Raw genomic sequence first — 21,164 nt, 5'->3', positions numbered from 1 at the left:
CATGACTGATTGTCTGGGACGTGTCATGGGTACCAGTGTGGCCTTCCGGTGCCAGGCCCTCTCCCTGGCCACAGTAGGAGTTGGCCCATCTGTCAGTACCTGACTCCTCTTCCAGAATGAAAAGAGTTTGAGCCATTGGTGGCCAAATCTTTGGCTCTAAAAGACAACATGGACAGTAGAGACATGTGGCCCAGTCCCCCACCCCTACAGCGGCTGCAACTGGAAAACCACGTTAGTGTGCGTAATTTCTTCCAAGGAGATCAGGGAATTACGCCCAGGCCTGCACACTTTGTAGCTTCCTGCTTGGAGATTGAGTGGCAACAATTGGCCTACTTTGAACTGCACCCGAGGTCATTGATGTCACCTAGTGGCATGCAGGAGTACTGCTTTGAAAGTTTCTGGATCCAATCTGCCTTCTGGGGATTAATCACAAGGTGAGGAACCAATGGTTAGATCGAGGATTCACCAGAAAGATCGTACACAAAGGTAAGTAACTTGTTCTTTTGTTCATGCAGTCACTGACACTTGCCATCTCTCTTCCGACTACTGTGAGAGGTCAGTCGTGGAGTATGCAGCTCTCAACCCTACAGCTCTGCAGAACGAGCTAAGCAGCAAATACACTCTGTAGTTGTGAGCCCTGCTCTTCTGTTGGATTTCTCCTTTGAGATTGAGCCACGGGCAATGCTGCTGATTCCTCTCCTTTAGAGGGATATATGACCAGAGTGCTTTTTGACAGTGCTGTTCTAGCAGAGGCAAGAGAGCAGAGAATGTAGGTACCTCATACCAAGATTGTTGTTCCTGGGCAAAGGTGATGGCTGACATGTCTTGGCAGGGCTCAGAACCACAAGAATATGATCTGGTGCTTTACCGATCCATTGACCTTCTTGATGGTGGGCATGCTGGCACACTTTTCTCCTTATCCACTGCCTCTTCTGCTTTCCTGATGCTGCAGAGAAGCACTTATGATCACCCGTACAAAACAATGCAATGCAATACTCATCATGCAGGCTTTGAACTGTTGCTGTATGTCCAGACTGCATCTCCACCCTTTCTCCTTCCAACATTTGCTCCTCAGGATCATAAACTTTAAACAAAATATCTCAGAATGGACAACCCAGGGCAGTAAAAGCTAAGCTGTTTATAATTATTGTAAATAATACAAATCAATCAACAGAGCTGGTTAAAGCTGCCGGCAACTGAAAACTATAAACCTCTCACACTGATTCACCCTCCACGCTATAACTTGATAATCGCACATGGTGGTCATCACGAATGACATAGAATCACTTTCAACATAGGATCAAAACAGACAAAACAACATTTCCAACCAAAACCCCTACATGGTGTCCTGTTACCCATGTAGGTACAAAAGGGGGTGGTGATGGACGGAGCATCTGAACCACTCTAACACTCAAACCCAGTCAAAAGATCTGGGTTTGCTCCATCACCGTTCTTTAGCCCACTCTGCCACCCCAGTTCAGACATGGCCATATGCAAATCAGTCTGACCCTGTGCCTCATGGGAACAGTCCAGCCCGAACTGCCAAGCCATGCCTTCCCTGGACCGGAAACAAGCTTCCTAGGACCGGTTTCTGGCATTTCAGCCGTCTTCAGCCAGGCTTGCTTGAATCCAGTGGCAAAGTGAGCAAGGGACTCCCGCCTGAGCATACCCTGCCAACTTATGGCGAACAAAGCGGTACAAAAGGGGGTGGTGATGGACGGAGCATCTGAACCAATCAAACACTCCCACCCAGTCAAAAGATCTGGGTTTGATCCATCACCGTTCTTTAGCCCACTCGGCCACCCCAGTTCAGACATGGCAATATGCAAATCAGTCTGACCCAGTGCCTCATGGGAACAGTCCTGCCCGAACTGCCAAGCCATGTAGGCAAATGCTTCAGTGCCCCACATGGGGCTTGTAAGTGCTAAATAAATATTGCAATGCAATATAGTACAACACATCAAATCATCTATATTTTGTTCCTTGCATATTTAATGCTATTTATTAGGTTGTACAGCGCTCTGACACCAACATTTTGGTCATATTTGCGCTTTATAAATAGATGTAAAATACCCAATGAGTTCACAAGTTGGAATCAATGCTGTCCAACAACAGTGTTTCTTCCTGTGAGCCTGATAATTTGAGTGCCATAGCATTGTGTAATGTTAACAGTTATGATGCCAGCGAACCACTTAACTGCAGCAGAGAAAGCTGTATTAAAGCACTCCTATTTGTTGTTTCTGATCATTAACTTTACAATATACGAGTCAATGCGCAAGAATAAAATATGCTGCTTGATTAAATCATGTGATGGGTCATGTTTCTTGCAAAGGTGTGATGTAGCATTAATTATGTAATGCTTTCGTACTGCAAAGTTTTAGTTTCATGGCACTGTAAATGACGGGTGTTGCAATTACTAAATTAATGAACTAGGAAGCATGTCTTCCCAAAGGTGAATTCAGACCAGTCATCTTCAGGTAACCTATTGTTCTCAGATGATTTAGTTCAGTTCACTGTTAAAGGGCTAATACCACTTATAGATCGTTTTTTCAGTGATGGTTGTTATGTTATCAGTGGGTATTTTAAAATCTTAAATATAGCCTTACCTTACTTATATTGCAGGCACATAGCAGGGCATCAAACCTTCATTATTGTGTAATATAATTTTTTTTCAATATATTGGCAAGCTCATTTTTAGGTCTTGCCTTCCAACAGGTTTAGCTGTTTGTTGGCTACAGACCAACTATATTCTATATAAATGTAAAAATATGTTTTCAATGTGCCCCTTAGTTATGATTCAATGTTTTTTGTCAGTCTGTTTCCTATTCCTGGTTCAGTAGCTTGCGTCCCTATTCTTGTGTTATCCCTTGTTCAAGAAGTTTTTCAGGGCCAACTTTCTTTGATTGGATGAGTTGAATCTTTCTACTCATGACTTCAGGGCCTTGCAATACCCCTACTTTCCCATTGCCAGGTCTCTTTGTTTACAAAAACTAAAATCCCCCAATCCCTCTCTGCTGCACCCACCATTGTATTGATGACTGCCCATATCTAAATGCTTTTTAAACCATACAAACATGTCTGCCTGTGAATAAGAATGGGTGTGCACAGGCAAGGAGGCTATTTCGGAATGGTTTTCCCAGATTATCTCTGTACATGAGCTGTGGCCATCTTGTAATGTTTTTTCTTGCAGTGAAGGTAAGTGCATTCTAAGTTGGTTGACGCATGTAGGTTTGCATGGTGGACAACTGTTATAGATCTGTGCCTCCGTTTTACAGGTGAGACTCATTTACCTTTCTATTTGTAGTTGTATATGATAAACTCATGGTCCTGGTCTGCCGTGTTTCTCCGGGCCCTTACAACAGTTTAGAGTTTCAACCCAATATGGGAATTGTGCCACTATAGTTTGGGCATGACCTGATCCAATTGAGAGATGGTCCTCTCTGGAAGCTTTTATGAGCATGTAAAAGATTTGAGGGAGTACATGAATCTTGATTTTAAAAGTTGGCATGGGTTCTGCTAATAAGTCAAATAGAATTACTGTACCAATAGTTATCCTCCAGATTTGGTTTAAGTGTATAGAAGTAAGCAGTATCATACTATATAAAAGTCGCATAAATCCTATTTAATCCATCTGGATTACTGGGCCTGTTTTTCCACCCTTCCGGTGTAACTCTACACACTGCAGCGCCCCTCTCAGTTCTCTCTGTATAACTATCAGCAAGTCTGTAACAATTTCTGCAAATCAGTAAGGACTGCTATGGATAAATGGCAGCACATCTCCCTACAAGGCTTCAACATAACATCAAATATTATATGCAATAATGTCACACTTTCTCAAGACTGCCAACATGTCAGATTCCATAGGAGATGGCAGTGTCTTCCTTTCCATCACTCATACTATCAATCGGTATCCAGTTCCCCTCTTCTTGAACATCTACAAACATGCCCACCTGTGCTACACCGAGCACCCAACAGTGTGTTACTCAGGGTCTCATCTGTTTTAAGCTTCAATGGAAAGAAACAGAGAAACCAATTGAAATTTTAGATGACCTTAGTTGAGGTGGGGCTGGTGTGCTGTACAAGAACAAGGTAACATAGAAATAATGTTCGACTTTTCTACATCCTGTGCAACGTCAGGATTGCGTGTACAACATCTGTGGGACTCACGTTATTTTGGTATGTATATGAAAACTCTCCTTGTGAACAAAAGAACTTAGTAGATGGTTAACCAAAGAAATAACTTCACTGTCACTACCCGGAACTTGTTTCCAGGATGCCTCGGACTGACGAAAGCACAGTTAAGAGAAATGATCACAATTCCAAGTCCATGGTCTGTTCATTTATATGTTTTTTTTCTTTTCTTTCTCAGGCCTGTGATTCGCCCTCTTCCAAGTCAGCAGATGTTCGATCATGTACAGAAGAGGCATCGTGTGCTGTTCTTGTATGTTGGTGGGGAATCGACTCTGAAGGTTAGAAAGTAAAATATGTTTTATATGGCATAGACTTCTAGCAGACTGAGACATAGTTTTTCAGAGCTCTAGCATCATAACAGCTTGGTCTGATGGCAAACTTACATTCAACAGTTATTCTCAGGATAACATCCCTATGAAGGTGATCAGTCTGTGGCAGCTGTATATTCTTGGAGTGAAACAGCATCGGTCCATGAAAAAGCAAACACCAAAGGCCAAATTTGCAACCATTTTTTGCAACTTAAAGTTTAATTTACCTGCACAAAAATGGCATCTGCGGAAATCGCAGTTCCAGATTCACGAATCCGGCTTTGCTGACATTTACACTTGAAGATGGAATTTACTCCTGCAGAAAATCCACAAGTATGGCAGATATTTTGCAGCCTTTTTAAGTTAGGCGTGAGGATGTGTATGTGCCTTCAGGAAAGAAAGGGGATAGCCAATGAGAGAATGATTAAAAACCTACCCCAAGTTGTAACTCTGCAGGTATTCATGAAACTTCCCACTCTTATTTTAAATGTAATCGCATTACTTTAATGCCAATAAAGCCAAGAGTGCATGCGCAAATTGGATGTCGAAAGCAACATCCCCACAGTTAACGGCGTGCAAAATAAGTTTCTCATGAAAAATACTTTCTAAATAAAGAAAATAAGTTTCTGTGATCTATTCATAAATTGGTAGATGCATCCAGCCCGAAACCCGCCAAGTAAGGGGCAGACCTATTCATTCAGATATAGGTTTTCATATATCTCCGTGGATTCACCTGGGATTTTATATACATTCACCTAAACGTGGGACATCTTCTCAAGTCCTAGAAGAAAACCTACAGTGATTATATTTTTCTATTGATTTTTTATTTTTTTTAGTTCCCCCAAAGTAAACCGGCATAACAAAGTTTATAAGTATCAAAAATGCTAAAACCGTGCTCAAAAAGCATTTGTTACCCATGTGACCACTCTCACCCTGGTAGTCTGATAAATAGAACCTTTTCTGGCACAAGTGTTTATTCCAGTAGCTATTGTTGAAAATAATGTAATCAGTGACTAGACCCAATCAATCCATGGCCTGTGTCGTGATGAAAATTCACTATTGCGGCACTTTGATGTTCTTCACTGCAATGCTGACCTGTACACCTGTAAAAGCTGATATTTCTTTTTCCTTAAATTTGCCAACTAAGAACACCACCTCTAAAATAGTACCAATAAAATTAAAACCAACCCAGAATAACCAATGTTTTACTTTTTTATTTATTGGCACGGACAGCATTGCTGCTTTCTTTCTGTGGTTTCTTTGTAACTGATTGATAAAAGCCCTGGTGACACAGAGCGCTGACCGTTTATAAAACGTCTGTAGGAATGAAACATTAGAAACCACTGGCGCGCCATGCGGGACAGCACCAGCAGCCTGTGCGGCACTTGTTGGAGTAGAGTACAACACAGCGGTGTTGTGATCGCGCTACCAAAATCGCGGAAACACCCAAGGATGGGCTGAAGAAGAGGAGTGTAGGGGGTTTATTGTTCTTTTGTCTTTCTTTTTAGACACTTGCTAATTCTTGCATTGTTCTGGTAAAAAAAAAAGGTCCTCTTAGCAAGCTGTTTTCCAAGGAGTGGTGGAGCTGCTTGCATTTTCTTCTGCAAGGCTATCTGTGCCCTCTCCCCCCACGGGGCTGTTTAACCTAGGACCTACAAGAAAAAAGGGCAGACAGTCAGCAACTAAATGTTATGTCCCAAATTCACAACTCTTTCTTTGGGTCTAGGACATAGGATGCCGTCTTTTTTTTTCCGCCAATAGATCGTTGCATTGTGGGACGGGCCTTGTAGTTTCGCTTTTAGCATTTTTATTATTGCAACAAAACATCTGCCTGCAAAGTGCTGCTGGCTAAAATTTCAAAAGTGGGCAGTGTTGTTATACATTGTATTTATTTAGAAAGTGCTTACTGCCCTTGGCGAGGCATTAACATGGAGCCACATGTCAACAATGTTTTAACGTTTTACAACGTTGCCTAGTCTATTTCAAAAACTGCTTGTTTCATGTATAAATCCAATAGCAAACTCTGCTCACATATTTTGTGAGGTTTCTCTTTTTCACTCACATGCGTTAAAATAAGCATTGACATTGTGTATTGCTTTTTTCTTATGGGAAGTGGAAAGTTTTATAATGAGTTTCACAACACAAATGTATTGCACGGATGGCTGCAGTGCAAACTTCTCTAACACAAATAATAAGTTAAGAACTGGCAGCAGAAGCAAAATCACAATATTCTCATGTATGCAGAACAGGTACGACACAGGAAGCCAACACAGGAAACAGTGAGTGAGAGGTGTTAACCCCTCCTGTGCTCTTGACGAGGTCAGCTCGTCATGAGCCACGGCGCTCCTGTGCTCAAGACGAGCTGAGCTCGTCATGACCGCGCCCGTTTGATGAAACGCTCGCACGCTCGGCTGATTTCCCTGCTCTGCTCAGCACTCCATTAAAACGGGCGCGGTCATGACGAGCTCAGCTCGTCATGAGCACCGGAGCACCGGGGCGATGTGGGTGTCCCCCCGCCCCCCAGCACAGCGGGGGAAACACCCCCGCAGTGAAGGGGTTAAACAACTGTTGTCTAATTTGTGTAAGCGGACATAAACATGCAGGAAGTACAACACTCTTGCGATTAGTAGTAAAATCTGTTACTGAGCTACCCTTTATTCTTGTACTCTTACAACAGTTCTCCTGTCCTGCTTGCCCACAGTCTGCTACCCTCTGCTGCCTACCTGCTGCCCTCTGCTTTTTTCTTTTTCTGTATTGCCCTCCTCTGCTCCTTTTTTAGCCCCCTGTTTTGCCTTCTCTGCTTGTTTTTCTGCCCTCTATTTTGCCTCTTCTTCTAGTTTATCTACCCTCTGTTTTGCCTTTATTAGCTAGTTTCTTCTTCTCTCTGTTTCCCTCCTTTTGCCACCCAGCGCCTTGCCCTCGTCTCAGAACCTACTTAATGGGGGCCGCAGCGTGACCACATTGAGCAGGCCCACGTGCCAGCTCCCCCTGCGACAGTTCTCCTGTCTAGCTTGCCGACAGTCTGCCCCTCTCTGCTACCGGTCTACCTGCTCCCCTCTATTTGTGCCTCCTCTGCTCGCTTCTTGCTCCGTTTTGGCTTTTCTGCTAGTTTTTTTGCCCTCTCCTGCTCTGGATTTTCTGCTTGTTTTTTGCTGTTTTGCATTTTTTCCTCTAGTTTTGTTGCCATGTTTTGCCTTTTATGCTTGTTTTTCTGCTCTCCATTCCGTTTTTCTGGCCTTTGTTTTGCCCTCTCCTGCTGTTTTGCCTTTTCTTCTTGTTGTTCTGCCCTCCGTTTTGCCTTTTCTGCTCCTTTTTTGTAGTCTTCTACTCTGTGTTTGGTGTTCTACTCGGTTTTCTGCCCTCTGTTATGCCTTTCTGCTCGTTTTGCTGCCTTGTTTTGACTTTTCTGCCCCGTTTTGCTTTTTCTGCCCTCTATTTTGCCTTTTCTGCATGCCCGTTTCTTCCCTCTACCTGCAGTTTCCTCAAGACCTGGCTTTTCAACAGAGACCTTGCACCCCAGCACCCAGATACCCTCAGGTGTTACAGTGCTGCGCTCTACTACAGCAAATGCTGATTATTCATTGATAGGACGATAAATCCTCACCTACCTAATGTGATATGCTTTATCAGTACTTTCTGTTTTTTGTACTCTGAAATGCTTCCCAGTGCAAGTGTCCGCTGGTTGTACAGTCTCCTAGTTATGAGTTCCTTAGTATGGGTGATGTTATGTCACTTATTTTGACATTTATGTACTCCCTTTGTTAAACAGTCAGACCGGTATTAAAAATCTTTGTGGGTACGGTTTAAATTGTTTACTGGGGTCTCCCTATCACACGATTAAAAGCAAGAAGCTGAGCAACAAAAGCTCATTCTCTTTTACATCAATGTTTTTGGTGCTTTTATATTGCCCCTTTGGGCTCTGGCATCTTTCCCAGGAATGTAGATATCTTACATCAAATAGTGTCGACCAATCCCTGTTTTATACGGCACGTTCACCAGCCTCAGATAGGGGAGGGGCGATGAGACAGTCCTTACAATAGGCTATTCGCGATGTTGTCCGTATGTAGCATGTCTCTCAGGGGTGGATTTCATGAATCATTTTTGTAAAATACAGCAGAAGTGTGCTTCTGTATATGATAAATATTCCTATGAAGCAAAAAAGAAAAAATGGAAACACAAACAATCCCGTGATCGCTATTATTAAATAGTGTTCAGAATAAAATTGATTGTATAAAAAAGAGTTGGTCATTATTGGCATTTGTAGTGTTTTTAACTTTCACAAAGTAATGAAAAACCTGAATTTACCATTAAAGAGGGTTTATCATTACAAGTATATAGGTACTAAACATGAACTACAGCTTATTAACTGTAATAAGGAATCTACAATGTTAACCTATTGGAGTGTTAGGCCTCACATTAGTGAATAACAAATCTTGGAGTTTTTCACTCTCAGGACATTTAAAACTTACATGCATGTCCAACCTTTTATTTAACAGCACCTTGACCTGTGAGCTAACTAGGGCTTATCTTAGAGGTGACTTATATGTAATAAAAGGGGACTTTGAGGCTTGGCAAGGGAGTTTTCATGCCTAGTCGAAATTGGAGTTCAAAACTGCATTCAGGCTGCAGTGGTAGGCCTTGGCACAATACATTCTACAGGGCCACTGGCAGCGTTTAATTTACAGGCCCTGTGTATATGGTCTATCACTCTATAAGTAAATTAAATATGCCAATTAGCTGTATGCCAATCAACCCATGTTCACATGAGTTAACACAAGCACTTTAGCACTGGTAAAGTGCATAGAGTCCTAAGGCCAACAAAGACGAATTTCAGCACAAATTGAAGAGAAGTAAAATGAATGTGGAAAGACGACCCTGAGGCTGACGAGCCTAACAATTAACCACTACAATTCTAATATAATGGATTACTGCTCCCTTGTTTGATGGGATTCTCACCTTAGCAAAGTATCAAAAATCCCTTCTGAAATATGCTTTAGGTGCTTTTATACTGTTTTTAGTATTTATCAATTTAAAGTAATCACAACTTGTGATGGCAGTTTTGCATCAAACTCTCATTGTCCATAGTTTCCCTGTAAACAATGTATTTTAATTGTCATTTCATGAAGTAGAAGCCTTTTTTGTGTTATGTCTATTTTACAGAAATAGAGCAAAACAAACTCTTCGCTGTGCAAAGAAATCACAAATCCTAAATAAACCATACCAAGGTTATCTTTCTTTGTGATATAAAAGAGCATATTAGGAAGTTGTTTTGAATGTCTGGTTAATATAGAAGAGGAACAACATGGTGTTTACTCATGCCCTGTTAAGGGATAACTTGTTGCAGAATAATATTTGTTTTGGGCAATATTTAAATTGTATTTTTTAAATATTGAACCAATAGCTCCAGCCTACTTGTATCTTAGAGTTGACTGAAGATGCATGCAGTACCTTATCCCTCCAATATCGATGCGTGATATATAACCAGATTCACAAACATTTTTTGCTCTTGTAAGTGCTGCGTAGGCATACCAAAAGGCAATTGCTACTCTGCAGAACTTTGTGAACACACCAAAATGTGTACATTAGCCACAATGCCCTTGTAAGTAGTTTTCCACCAAGATTGGCACATAGCTTTACTGCTTTAATGTGCTTTTCCAAGGGACTAAAGCAATGGGAGAACACCAATATTTGAAGAGAGGTGCACGGTAAGAGTTCAGAGCGTGCAGTGCACTGCATTAGTAATACGTTTCAACATTACATTGACGTACATTGCATTCTAGTTTTTGCAGTTACAGATCTTTTTTTAATTTAGACCTTTACAAGAGGATTTCTGGTTCCCCAGTAAAATATATTGTATGTGACTGGAAGCATATCCTAATTGAATTCATCTTAGGTTGAGTAGCATGAGGACATTTTAGCTGTCTTCCCTACATAAAAGCAGATGAGCAACCTGTACTGCAGGGAATCAGTTTTGCTTCAGTCTAAATCTTGAATTCAACTGCTCAGCGTTCCTCTATGATGAGCACTGTGATAGACTTCTAAAATCAGAGACCTGCACATACTGACTTTGACAAATTGGGTGGCTGGTTAACTGGGATGTGAGCACTGGTCAAGGAGCAACCACAGTCCTTGGCAGGGTGAGTCATGAGCCATGAGCCAACCACCGATTAACCTATGCTCAGTCCTCTGCTAACTTGGCACAGAGCAGTCGGGCCTAACTTAGAGGCAATATGTAAAGTATTTGTACAACACTTCAAACAATAACAAAGTGAAAAAGCCACACAAAAAAGATCTCATACCAAGTTAAACAAATCAAACTTTCTTTTATAAATAAAACAAGACCAAAATGATGACCATCCAATCCGCAGAACCGGAGAGAGGCAATTTTAATGATTTTAGTAAATATAGGGCCAAAAGCCACCAGCTGTGGATATCTGGTCATGCCAGACCAGGACAAAATCACAAGTTCAGGCCAACCGTTATAGAGCATCGGCCAGCTATAGGGACCCAGTTAGGCCTGCTGAAAAAAGTACTTTAAATCCTAGTTTGCTGTGCGTTGTGAGGATCCATGTCAGGGGACAGGGTTGTGCAGCTGAAACAATTAGTGAAGTCTACAATGCCAGGACCTGCGTCATCGTCTAGGTTCCTGTCTATGGGGGCTTGTAATGCAAAGTCCAGTGTTGATGCAGTGTGCAGTCAGGGTGATGCGTGTGTTCCAAGAAGATGCGAGGCAGAGATGCGGAGTCAGTCTTCGAGGCTGCTGTCGATGAGTGATGTGAGGGCCTGCACCAAGGTGCGTCTAGCATTGGCAGCTCTGAAGGCGTTGCGGGTTGTGGTGGTGATGCAAGTTTTTGTGACAGGTCCATTCTATGCAGCCGAGGAGATACATCGGTTTCTACTGGATCCACAGAGACTGGCCGAGCACCTTAAGCCCACTTGCAAGAGTCCAGGACTGGGGTGGCACCACTTCGCAGGGTAATCTCACAGATCGCAGAGTCCAGGTGCAAGGTTGTTGAAAGCCTTGTATAAGCCTTAAGCTTCTAATCAGGAGGCCAGCCAACTAGCCCTTGGAGTCACTCTGGATTCTGGGTTCATGAGATGCAATTCCAGTCTTTCTCACCCAGGCAAGAGAGCAGGCAGCAACAGGTTTTCACAGTAGGGCAGCAGTTACTTCAGAGCAGCAGTCCTTTCAGCAGCACAGAAGTCCTTCCTGATCAAGTATCCACAGGTCCAGAACTGTACTGAAGTGGTGCTAACCTTCGGGTTGGGAGAAGTAAACCTTGCAGTTGTGAAAAATAACATTATCTGTTGTTCACTACCAGGACATGTAAAACCTGAAAGTACATGTCCTACTTTTTAATTACATTGCACCCTGCCCTCTGGGCTGTCCTGGGCCTATCCTCGGGGTGACTTGTATGTATGAAAAAGAAATGTTTGGGCCTGGCAAAAAGCTTATTTTACCAGGTCGAAATGGCAGTTTAAAACTGCACACACACATGCAGCAATGGCAGGCCTGAGACATGTTTAAAGAGCTTCTTAAGTGGGTGGCACAAGCAGTGCTGCAGGCCCACTAGTAGCATTTAGTTTACAGGCTCTGGGCAGAGGTAGTGCCACTTTACAGGGAACTTACAAGTAAAATAAATATGCCAAATGGGTATAAGCCAATCTAACATGTTTTAAGAACGGAATACAAGAACTTTATCACTGGTTAGCAGTGGTAGATTTTCAGAGTCCTAAGGCCAGTATGAAAAAAGGGGTCTGAATGCAAAAAGTTGGGAATTGGGAAAAAACATGGCAAGGATGCCAGGTCGAACACTTGCCAGCATGCCACCAAATGAGCTTTGAGATGTGCAGTTAGTTGAAGAAACTGTTGGGGGTAACTGCTATTGAAGAGCATGTTTCCTATGGTTTCTCTCCCTTCTCCCTTAATTGGCCACAGACCTGAGCCTAATGGTCTTTGAGCCTACGTTGTTGTGCCTCAGCATTCCCATGCTGTCTTTCTTATGTAAGTGTGAGTGCCCTTAACCCTTAGCCTTAGTATTGTGCCATGTTATTACCCCTTCTGTAGTGGCGGCACAATTGAGGGCTGAGTGAACTTGTTCTGCCATCCCTTCCTGTAAGAAAGTGCCATCTTTCTTGCATGGTATGGCCCACTTTTTGCTGAATTGCTGATGTACTTTGAATGAATGTGCCCTGGGTGCCTGCCAATCAGGTACTCAGGGCCTGTGTTCCTTGCCTAAAACTACATTAAAGCCTAAACCCAATTAGCATCTCTGGCCACATGTCAGCCCCTGGTAAATGGTACCCTAGGTACCCAGGGCACTGTGACCAGAGAAGGCCCCTAAGGGCTGCAGCACTTATTGTGCCACCCTTAGAGGCCCTGTACCCTAACACACACACACACACACACACACTGCCTTTGCAGGCTGAGTGTCTTGGTGCAGAACTAAACAGAGAGTCGACATGGCACACATCCCTGTGTGCCATGCCCACAAACACACTGTCCTGGCATACCTCAGTCACCCCTCCAGCTGGGTGCACTATGCCAGTGATGTGGGCACAGGTGCATGAGCCCTGTGCCCCTATAGTACCCAGGGCCATTCCTGGGCACTAAGTGCAGTGATGCCATTAAGAGTATATGGTGCTGGGAGATTGTCATTACGGACTCCACAGCACCATAATGGCTACACTGAAGACTGAGAAGTTTGGTATCAAACTTGTTAGCACATTAAATCCACATTGATGCCAGTGTGGGATCTAATGTAAAGTGCACGACAGAGGGCAACTTACAGTTGCCCCCTGAAACTATCCCACAACCAGCGTCCTGACTGAGAGGCTGCCTAGGCTGCCACCCAGCAGACATGTTGCTGCACCTCTGGGTAGAGAGCCCTCCGCACTCTTGGGCCTGCAACAATGCGCATCCTGGGACGAAGTGCTAGTTCTCCTCCCCCAGGATGGGCAGGCGGAGCTTCAAAGGCATGCCGCTACTAGTTAAGGTAATAACATGCAGGACCTGGTGGAGGAGCTCGACCTCACACCTTACTTACACTGGTCTCTCAAGGAATTGAGGTTGTTATGCAAACTTAAAAATATACCAATGGGCCTGCATCCAACCAAACAATGGCTCCAGGAGTTCATGGCTGAGTATGCCAAGGACGACCCCTATGAGAATAGTGATGACCAGTCAGAGGAGGAAAGGGAGGTGGAGGATAATCCCCCCCCCCGTCATCCCTAGGGAGGAGAGGGTCCCCATACCCTTAACTCCAAGCATCAACCTCTGGAGACCTAGAAACCACACAGGTGGCTTAGGCTTCAGTGAGGACATTGGTAATAGCCCCAACGAAGAGGACAGCTTTTTAGCAAAGCTGGCCAAGAGATTAGAACTAGAGTCCAGACTCCTGGCTCTAGAGAAAGAAAGGAAAGAGATGGGTTGCAGGTAAGTGTGGGGCAGGTACAGCTTTGGGGAGGAGTGGTTGACTCGAAAGCTCCCCTGTAAACTACAATTCTTGGTAAGATGGGTTGGGAGCAGGATCGCTGTTTTCCCCTTGCAAGGTATGCATTGGCGGACGTTGGCCGATCGCAGAGCCAAAAAATAACAGCTGGCGCCTCCCACAGTTATATGCCGCCAATGTGTTACTTTAGCATGTTGGCATGGAGATTTGGAGACCATTGGGGATTGCTTTACATAATCCTTGCATTGACACCTTAAGGTATGGAATAGAGGGAATAGGATCTCATCCATCCAAATAGAAGTAGTGGCCCCCTCCACCCGCCCCCTCATAGCAAAATGGGGTTGACCGCACCCACTGCATCCACTCTCTCACTGCGTGTGTAGAGTTTTGCACCGCAGCAGACATACCCATCACCATCATTAAATACAGTGGTTGTCGTTAACAGGGATCAGAGCCTTAGACCTCCTCCACTGCCAGAAAGAGAAGAGGCTGATGCGCTTTAGCATTGATGGATCGCAGTCTGCACATCCAGAGTAAGCTATGGGAGTGGGGTCGTACTTATATATAGTATTGATTCACATTTATACAAAGCCTTGAAGACCATGGATGTTTCTGAAGTAACATTGTTCTGATAATAAAAACTGAAAAACATTAATAGTAACAGTAGTAGCAAGTACAAAAAATGTTTTAATAGTGCTGATTGCCACAGATTTACTGTTTCAATGCGCTTCAACCAACACGTTGCTCTTATCCAATTTCATGTTACACTGAGTATCGACGTCAGTAAGATGTATGGCTGAGTTGGCACTGACTTCGTTTTGTGTCTTCTCTCTCGAATCAGTTCACAGAGGCCCAGAGAGGGAAATAGTCTTCACTATAAATGCCAAGTCACACAACAATAACAATGAATCAGTGAAAGAAAATGACAATTGTCACCGGGGCACCTTGCTTACAGCACAAACTCCCTGTACACATTAACGCCTGGAAAAACTACTAATTTTATTTTCTAATACTTATATTCGCCATTATGCATGTTCTTTATGAAGGTGCTTGGCTAAATGATACCATGTGGCCGTACTGCGTTCTCAGAGCCCTATGTCGTCCTTCCGTAGTGCAGAGCAAGAGGGTAAATAAACATTTGCAATGCAACATGTCTTGCATTTATGAGTCTCTGAGCTATTAGGATTGAAAATGACAATGCCGTTTATTTATGTTTTTTTTTTTAAACAGATAAATAAATGCATTGTCATTTACAATGCCAGTAGCTGAAAGTCTTGCAAATGCGAGACCTATTGCATTGCAAATGCTTTTTAAATTAGCACACTGATCATAGATCAGTTTACTAAAGTCTTAAAGAGGGAAGAGAAGTCACACAGTTTAATCATCTGCAACAGGGCTAGCTTTATGCCCTGGTGTCACCCTATGCGACAATCTTTGTTGCAACCCCCTGCCCCATTCCCCAATAACCTCCTTATTCCCTCACTAGCACCCTCCAAGGGTGTCTTTCATCCTGCTCCCAACCCATCTTACCCAGAATTGTAGTTTATAGGGGAGCTTTCGAGTCAACCACCCCTCCCCCAAGCTATACCTACCCCACTTACATGCAACTCGGCCCCTCCCCCAAGCTATACCTGCCCCACACTTACATGCAACTCGGCCCGTCCGTCTCCTAACAGCATTTCTCAGCCTCCAAGTGCACCCATTCGTGCTGGATGTAGTGCAGGATGCCAGGCATGCTAAATTCCTGCCAGGCTCTGGAGCTGCTGTTCCCTGGTTAGGCACGGCCCGGAAAGCCGCTCTCTTCCATCATGGAAGCCGTGGCATTCTGCCTGTGTATGCTACAAAGGAATCCATCCAAGGAAATCGAAGGCGCAAGCGTAGATCGAGCCAACACCACTTCCTGCCAGAAAGAGAGTTGAAGACATGGAGCGAAACAGGGAAAGGCAGAGGAAAGCCTATGGACAGAAAAGACCGACAAAATCAACAAGGAAAGGAAGACATGCAATCAAAATGGAAAACAGACAACACTGTGAGAGAATGTGTGATGCAGGCTGACAGAAAAAGATCAAAGACTAGCTAATGAGGTCTGATAGAGTTAACAAGCAGTGGCAAATTCAACAAGCGTTTGCAATGCAATAGGACTCGCATTTACGCAAGACCTATTGCCTTTCATCACCAACAACTGGAGGGAAGGGGGGGGCAGTGACAACCGAAGTGCGGGCAGGGGGAGGGGGTGAGAAGGCACGGACAAGGGGAGGGACTGGGGAGTAGGAGAACCTCTTTAAAGAAATTAGTGCTCACATTCTAAATAACACGGACTGCCTAACACTCGAAGTAATGGGTCCCATAGCCATGCGATGGTAAAAATAACGACATGGCCAAAATAAGGAGGGAGTAACAAGCCTCAAAATCATTCAGATGGCAGCATTTACGAAAGACAATGACACAGGCCAATTAAAAACATGGGTGGAGAGTGGGTGGAGCTGCCACGAACCTCATGCGCGCTGCCGCTATAGGCTTGACCTAAAAAACATGTTCTGCACTGGCTAGAAGTGTGCTTGTAAGTCTGTCTCTTTGTGAACGTGTACACAGTATCCCTGAGCATGAGTTTGATGCAGTATATCTGCAGGCTCTTATACAGCATGCCAAGAGGGATTGAACTTTTATAAGTTTCTATGCTTTTTTCTTAATTTAAAAAAAAACATTCTTATTTATTTATTGTAAGGGTTAATTCTGAGGAACTGGACACTCTATTCCTCACTCCTCACTAGAGTAAGCCTCCACCCAAAGTCTTAAAAATAGCTGTGGAGCAATTCAGTGAGCTTGCTGTAATATCTGAATTCAGTGGATCCATTCATAACTGCAATACTTGCCACAAGGGCTACTTAGTTTCCTTCAAGGTCCACAGCCCCCAGAGAACTGACCTCGCATAAAAACAATAGAAAAAATGCTCCAACATTTGATGGAAAAATACCATGCATGTATGTATTTGATACAAAAGATCAACACTAATTATTTTGTTTGTGCTTGTCTTTTTAATAATTGTCATCAGAAAATGTCAGACTGAGCTAATTCTTAACATAATGCATATCATTTTACAATTGTTTTTCTGTTTGTATATTGACAGGAAAAATACATAGAAGTTGCTTCAGAACTTATTGTTTATACATACTTTTTTTCTGCCTCAGAAGATGTACTTCCTGAGGTAAGCAATCTGTACTAGAGAAATAGCTTTAATTTACTTGGCTTATTTATAGGTTGTTTATCTACAGAGGACTAATTGTGTCTAATGTTATGTATGTGCTCATGATGTATGTACGTATTTGATGGAAACGACCCATAGAAATGTTTAAGATTCGAAACCAACTCACTTTTTAGTGAGATTGATGTGTTTACTCATTACGATTTACTTGAATTCTCAGTTGGAAAGGTCCATTTGTGTTTATGAATGTTGGACTTCAAAGTAGTGAAAACTTTTTTCTGGTCATAATTGAACTATCATTCTAAAAGGCATTTCATGCTAAGTTGTTGGTTGCAAATAATGTGCAACAAACTGTTAATGTGCCTCAGTAAAGCCATATACCTCTTTAGACCTGTTCAGATACATAGGTCACAGTGTTGCTGCTCTTTTCTGGTTTAAATGTTTTTATTAGTATGTACACCATCATAAACCTTTATTCGATTTTAATTAAAATCATTAAAGTCTTCAGCTGTGCGGCTTCATGGGAGCAGCTGATAACGGATAGCCAGCGATTGGCAAAGTGGCTAAGTTGATCCTTAGTTGACGCAAGCTGCAGACCATGTGCTTCCTCACAAAGACTGCTGCCTATACTTGACAAACAACCCAGGACTGGTTGGAAACAGCTGGTCACTGTAGTATGGGATCAGCAAAGCAGATGGAATGATCATTAGACTTCACATGTTGCAGACCATGCGTTTTCCGTCAAAGATGGCTGCTGATACTTGCCACAAAAACCTTGGGACCGGTTGTGTCAAATCAGCAGTCTGTGGTGCGGGCAAAGTCCTTTATGGTCCTGAGACTTCCTCGAACATGGGGGCCATCCAACAAGGACTTGAAAAACACTTGGGCGGGGGGAGTCACATAGGAAGCAACACACAGCAGGCCAGCGCATTTAGGTCAGGTGGCAAAGTTGTAGTCCCGCCTGCTGCTCAGCAATCAGCAGGACAACACAGCAAAGCTGTCAGTAAAATGGAAGTACCTCCTGGCAGCACAGCAGTCTTCTGGCAGTGTGGCATGTAGAGACCGCAGTGTCTGGTTACAAGTCCTACACAGTGTCTGAAGATATGGGGTCAGAGACCCAATACTTCTACTCAAAAATGCCTTTGATGTAGGATGACTTCAAAAGATCCCTTAGAAGTGCACAACAATCTCTTTTAGCCCAGTCTTGGTTCCAGATGATCAGTAGGGGCTAAATCAGACCTTTGTGCGAGGACAGGACACAACCTATTCAAAGTTATGTTTGAACCACCTCTCCCTCTCCAGCCCAGGAAGACTACCAATATGCAGATGAATGCAGGTATATCCCATCACACCCAGCCCTGCCTGTGTTGTGGCTGTCTAGAGAGAATACGCAAGGTGTCACTATCACATAGTGCAGATGTGTATTGGAGACAGACTGCAAAGCACACTGTGTTATAAGAACAGAGAAATGTCCACTTCTAAAAGCGGCATCTCTTAAATAGTAGTGTAAAATCCAACTTCACCCGTAACTAGGAGTTATCACTACTATTCTACACATACCAAACATGACAACCCCACTCCTTTCTGATCTGAAATTGCCACCTAAAAGTATATAAGGGGATTCCCAATGCTAGCCTATGAGAGGAGTAGACCTCACAGCAGTGAAAAACGAAATAGGCTGTTTGTTACTACCAGGACATGTCAGACATAATGGTACATGTCCAATCTTGTACTTACACAGCACTCTTCCATAGGTCTACCTAGGGCCTACCTTAGGAGGGACCCGTGTGTAATAAAAGGAGAGTTTAAGGTTTGGCTAGTAGTTTTAAATGCCAGGTTAAAATGGCAGAAATCTGCACACATGGGCCGTGCAGTGACAGGCCTAAGACAGGTTTGAAAGGCTACTTCTGTGAGTGGCACAATCGTTGCTGCAGGCCCACTAGCAACATTTAATTTACAGGCCCTGGGTCCAGGACCTGAGGGGCACCACTTGTTGGTCAGGATCTTGCTGCAACTGGGTCCAGGGGCTGATACAGGATGTGGGGGAGCCTTTTATGGACCTGAAGCTCAGATAAGGAGGCCAGCAGATTAGCCTTTTGAGTAACTCCGGTGTCCTAGTTAGATATGAAGTTGCAGGTCCAGTTCTCCTTCCCCTTGTAAGAGGGCATTAGGTCAGCACCACAGAGCAGCAGTTCCTTTAGAGGAGCAGTCCAGCAGAGTGGTCGCTCTTTCACAGCACAGCAGTTGTTCTCCCTTGCAGAGTAGCCACAGGTTCAGCAGTGTACTGAAGAGTTGGTGTCTGTGGTCCAGTATATATTCACAGTTGTGGGGAGAAAATTCTAGAGGTATGCCTCTGAAGTGCACAGATGCCATGCCTTCCTGGCCATTAGCTCCAGCCTATCTAAAGGGGTATACAGCCCTTTATGTGAACACTGGACACAGCCTATTCAAGTGTAAGTGGGGTTGGGCCCAGCCCCTCCCTCCCAAGTGATGGCCATCCAGTCACACCAAATCTACCCATTGTGTGTGGCTGTCTAGGAGGAATACACAAAGCCCAACTGTGAGAAGTTGGCCTGATGTGCAGTGTTCACTATTCTAGTGATCACTATATATCAGTCCAAACAACCCTTATTGATGATTGGTTGTAAGTCAACCTTATAGACCAGCTATCCTAGTAGCATGGATACGAGCAGTCTAAGGCTAAGACTCTAGAGGGCGTGTTAAGCCAGCTGTTTTACCATCACATTACCTCTTGAACACCCAGTGAAAGGACACCACACAAGTGTTATGAAAATAAACAGTGTATTTATTAGAATCACAACAACCCTGTACTCTTTATGAGGACAGGGTGCTAGGCACACAACAAAACTCTTACGAAAATACTTAAGTTAGCACGTTATACACAAATGCCCGAGGGGCACGAAAAACCATATACTTAAAAAGTGGAATGCGAAATTACTAGCAGGTAAGTACAGTACTAATAGGCTTTGGAATCGCTAGGACTTAACTAGGGAATCGTTAGATTACTTCTAGGAGACCTAGGGGACTCGGGTGCAGAGTGTGCACTCTCACGCGGGATGCGGGACAAAGTCTATGGAGGCTAGTAAAGGCAAAGTTAGTGTTCACGGGCGAACCCGACCTGGTAGGAAGAAAACGACAGTGGATCCTGACCCTAGGATAGTGAGGCTATGCTGGGACACCGAAGTGCCGAAGTTACCTAGCCCAGGGGCTGCAGCTGCATAGGTCTGAAAAGACGTCGGGGATCTCGTTGCCGGACCAGGAGCCTGGAAGAAGGAAGTTGCTGGCAGGCGACCAGTGAAGGAAAGTTCGTTGGATCCAAGCCTGGATCAAGGAAGAAGGAAACCTGAAAGCAGAGGGGACCAAGTTCTTGAATCACTAGCCAGTGATTAAGTGGGCACCAGGATGGCACCGGGCGAAGTCACCTCGACTAGGTGAGTTGGCGACGCTGGCTCTGCAGATCTCACGGACCAGGAGGCGTTGTCGGCGACCAGGATGGAGAGGCGAGCTGTCCCACGATGGATGAAGCTGTCGGCGTCGAAGTTACCCCGGATTGGGCAACAAGCCTTGGCTAATTCAAGCCCACGCGGTGGACTCAAAATGGCGTCTTGAGTGGACCAGGAGGGTCCGGGGGGCTCCTCTTTTGGAAGGGAGCAAGGGCCAGCCTGGAGCAACCAGGCCAGCAGCAGAAATGTCGTCGGGCGTCGTTCAGAAGGCCACAAGCCAGCGGGCTAGTAGCCAAACAACGCGGTGAGCAGCAAAAAGCAGAAGGGCCCCACGCAGATCGTGGAGATGCTGGGAGGCTGCACTTCGGTGCTGGAGCTGCTCAGGGTCGGGGCTTCTCGGACCCCAAAGCACTCACCAGGAAATTACTCGGCGGGCTTGCTGGAAAGAAGTCGTGCAGTCTTGAAGATGGCCGGTCCCTCGAGGTCTCGTCACACCCACGAATCTCAGCGTGACTGATGATGCAGGTAGAGGTCAGAGGTGCCAGGG

General features: G+C 44.3%; 1 protein-coding gene across 1 annotated transcript in view; it reads left to right on the top strand.

Moving 5' to 3' along the window:
* Nucleotides 1-21,164, top strand: part of TMX3 (thioredoxin related transmembrane protein 3) — a 210,833-nt gene that overhangs the window by 71,228 nt on the left and 118,441 nt on the right. The window contains exons 7-8 of the mRNA XM_078687512.1: nt 4,370-4,469; nt 17,079-17,156. Of these exons, the coding sequence (XP_078543638.1) occupies nt 4,370-4,469; nt 17,079-17,156 (178 nt within the window). The remainder of the gene's footprint in view (nt 1-4,369; nt 4,470-17,078; nt 17,157-21,164) is intronic.

This window comes from Lissotriton helveticus, chromosome 4_1 (assembly GCF_964261635.1).
Source record: "Lissotriton helveticus chromosome 4_1, aLisHel1.1, whole genome shotgun sequence".
Classification (NCBI taxonomy): Eukaryota; Metazoa; Chordata; class Amphibia; order Caudata; family Salamandridae; genus Lissotriton; species Lissotriton helveticus.
The sequence above is the reverse complement of the archived record's forward strand: the minus strand, read 5'-3'. Positions and strand labels throughout refer to the sequence as shown.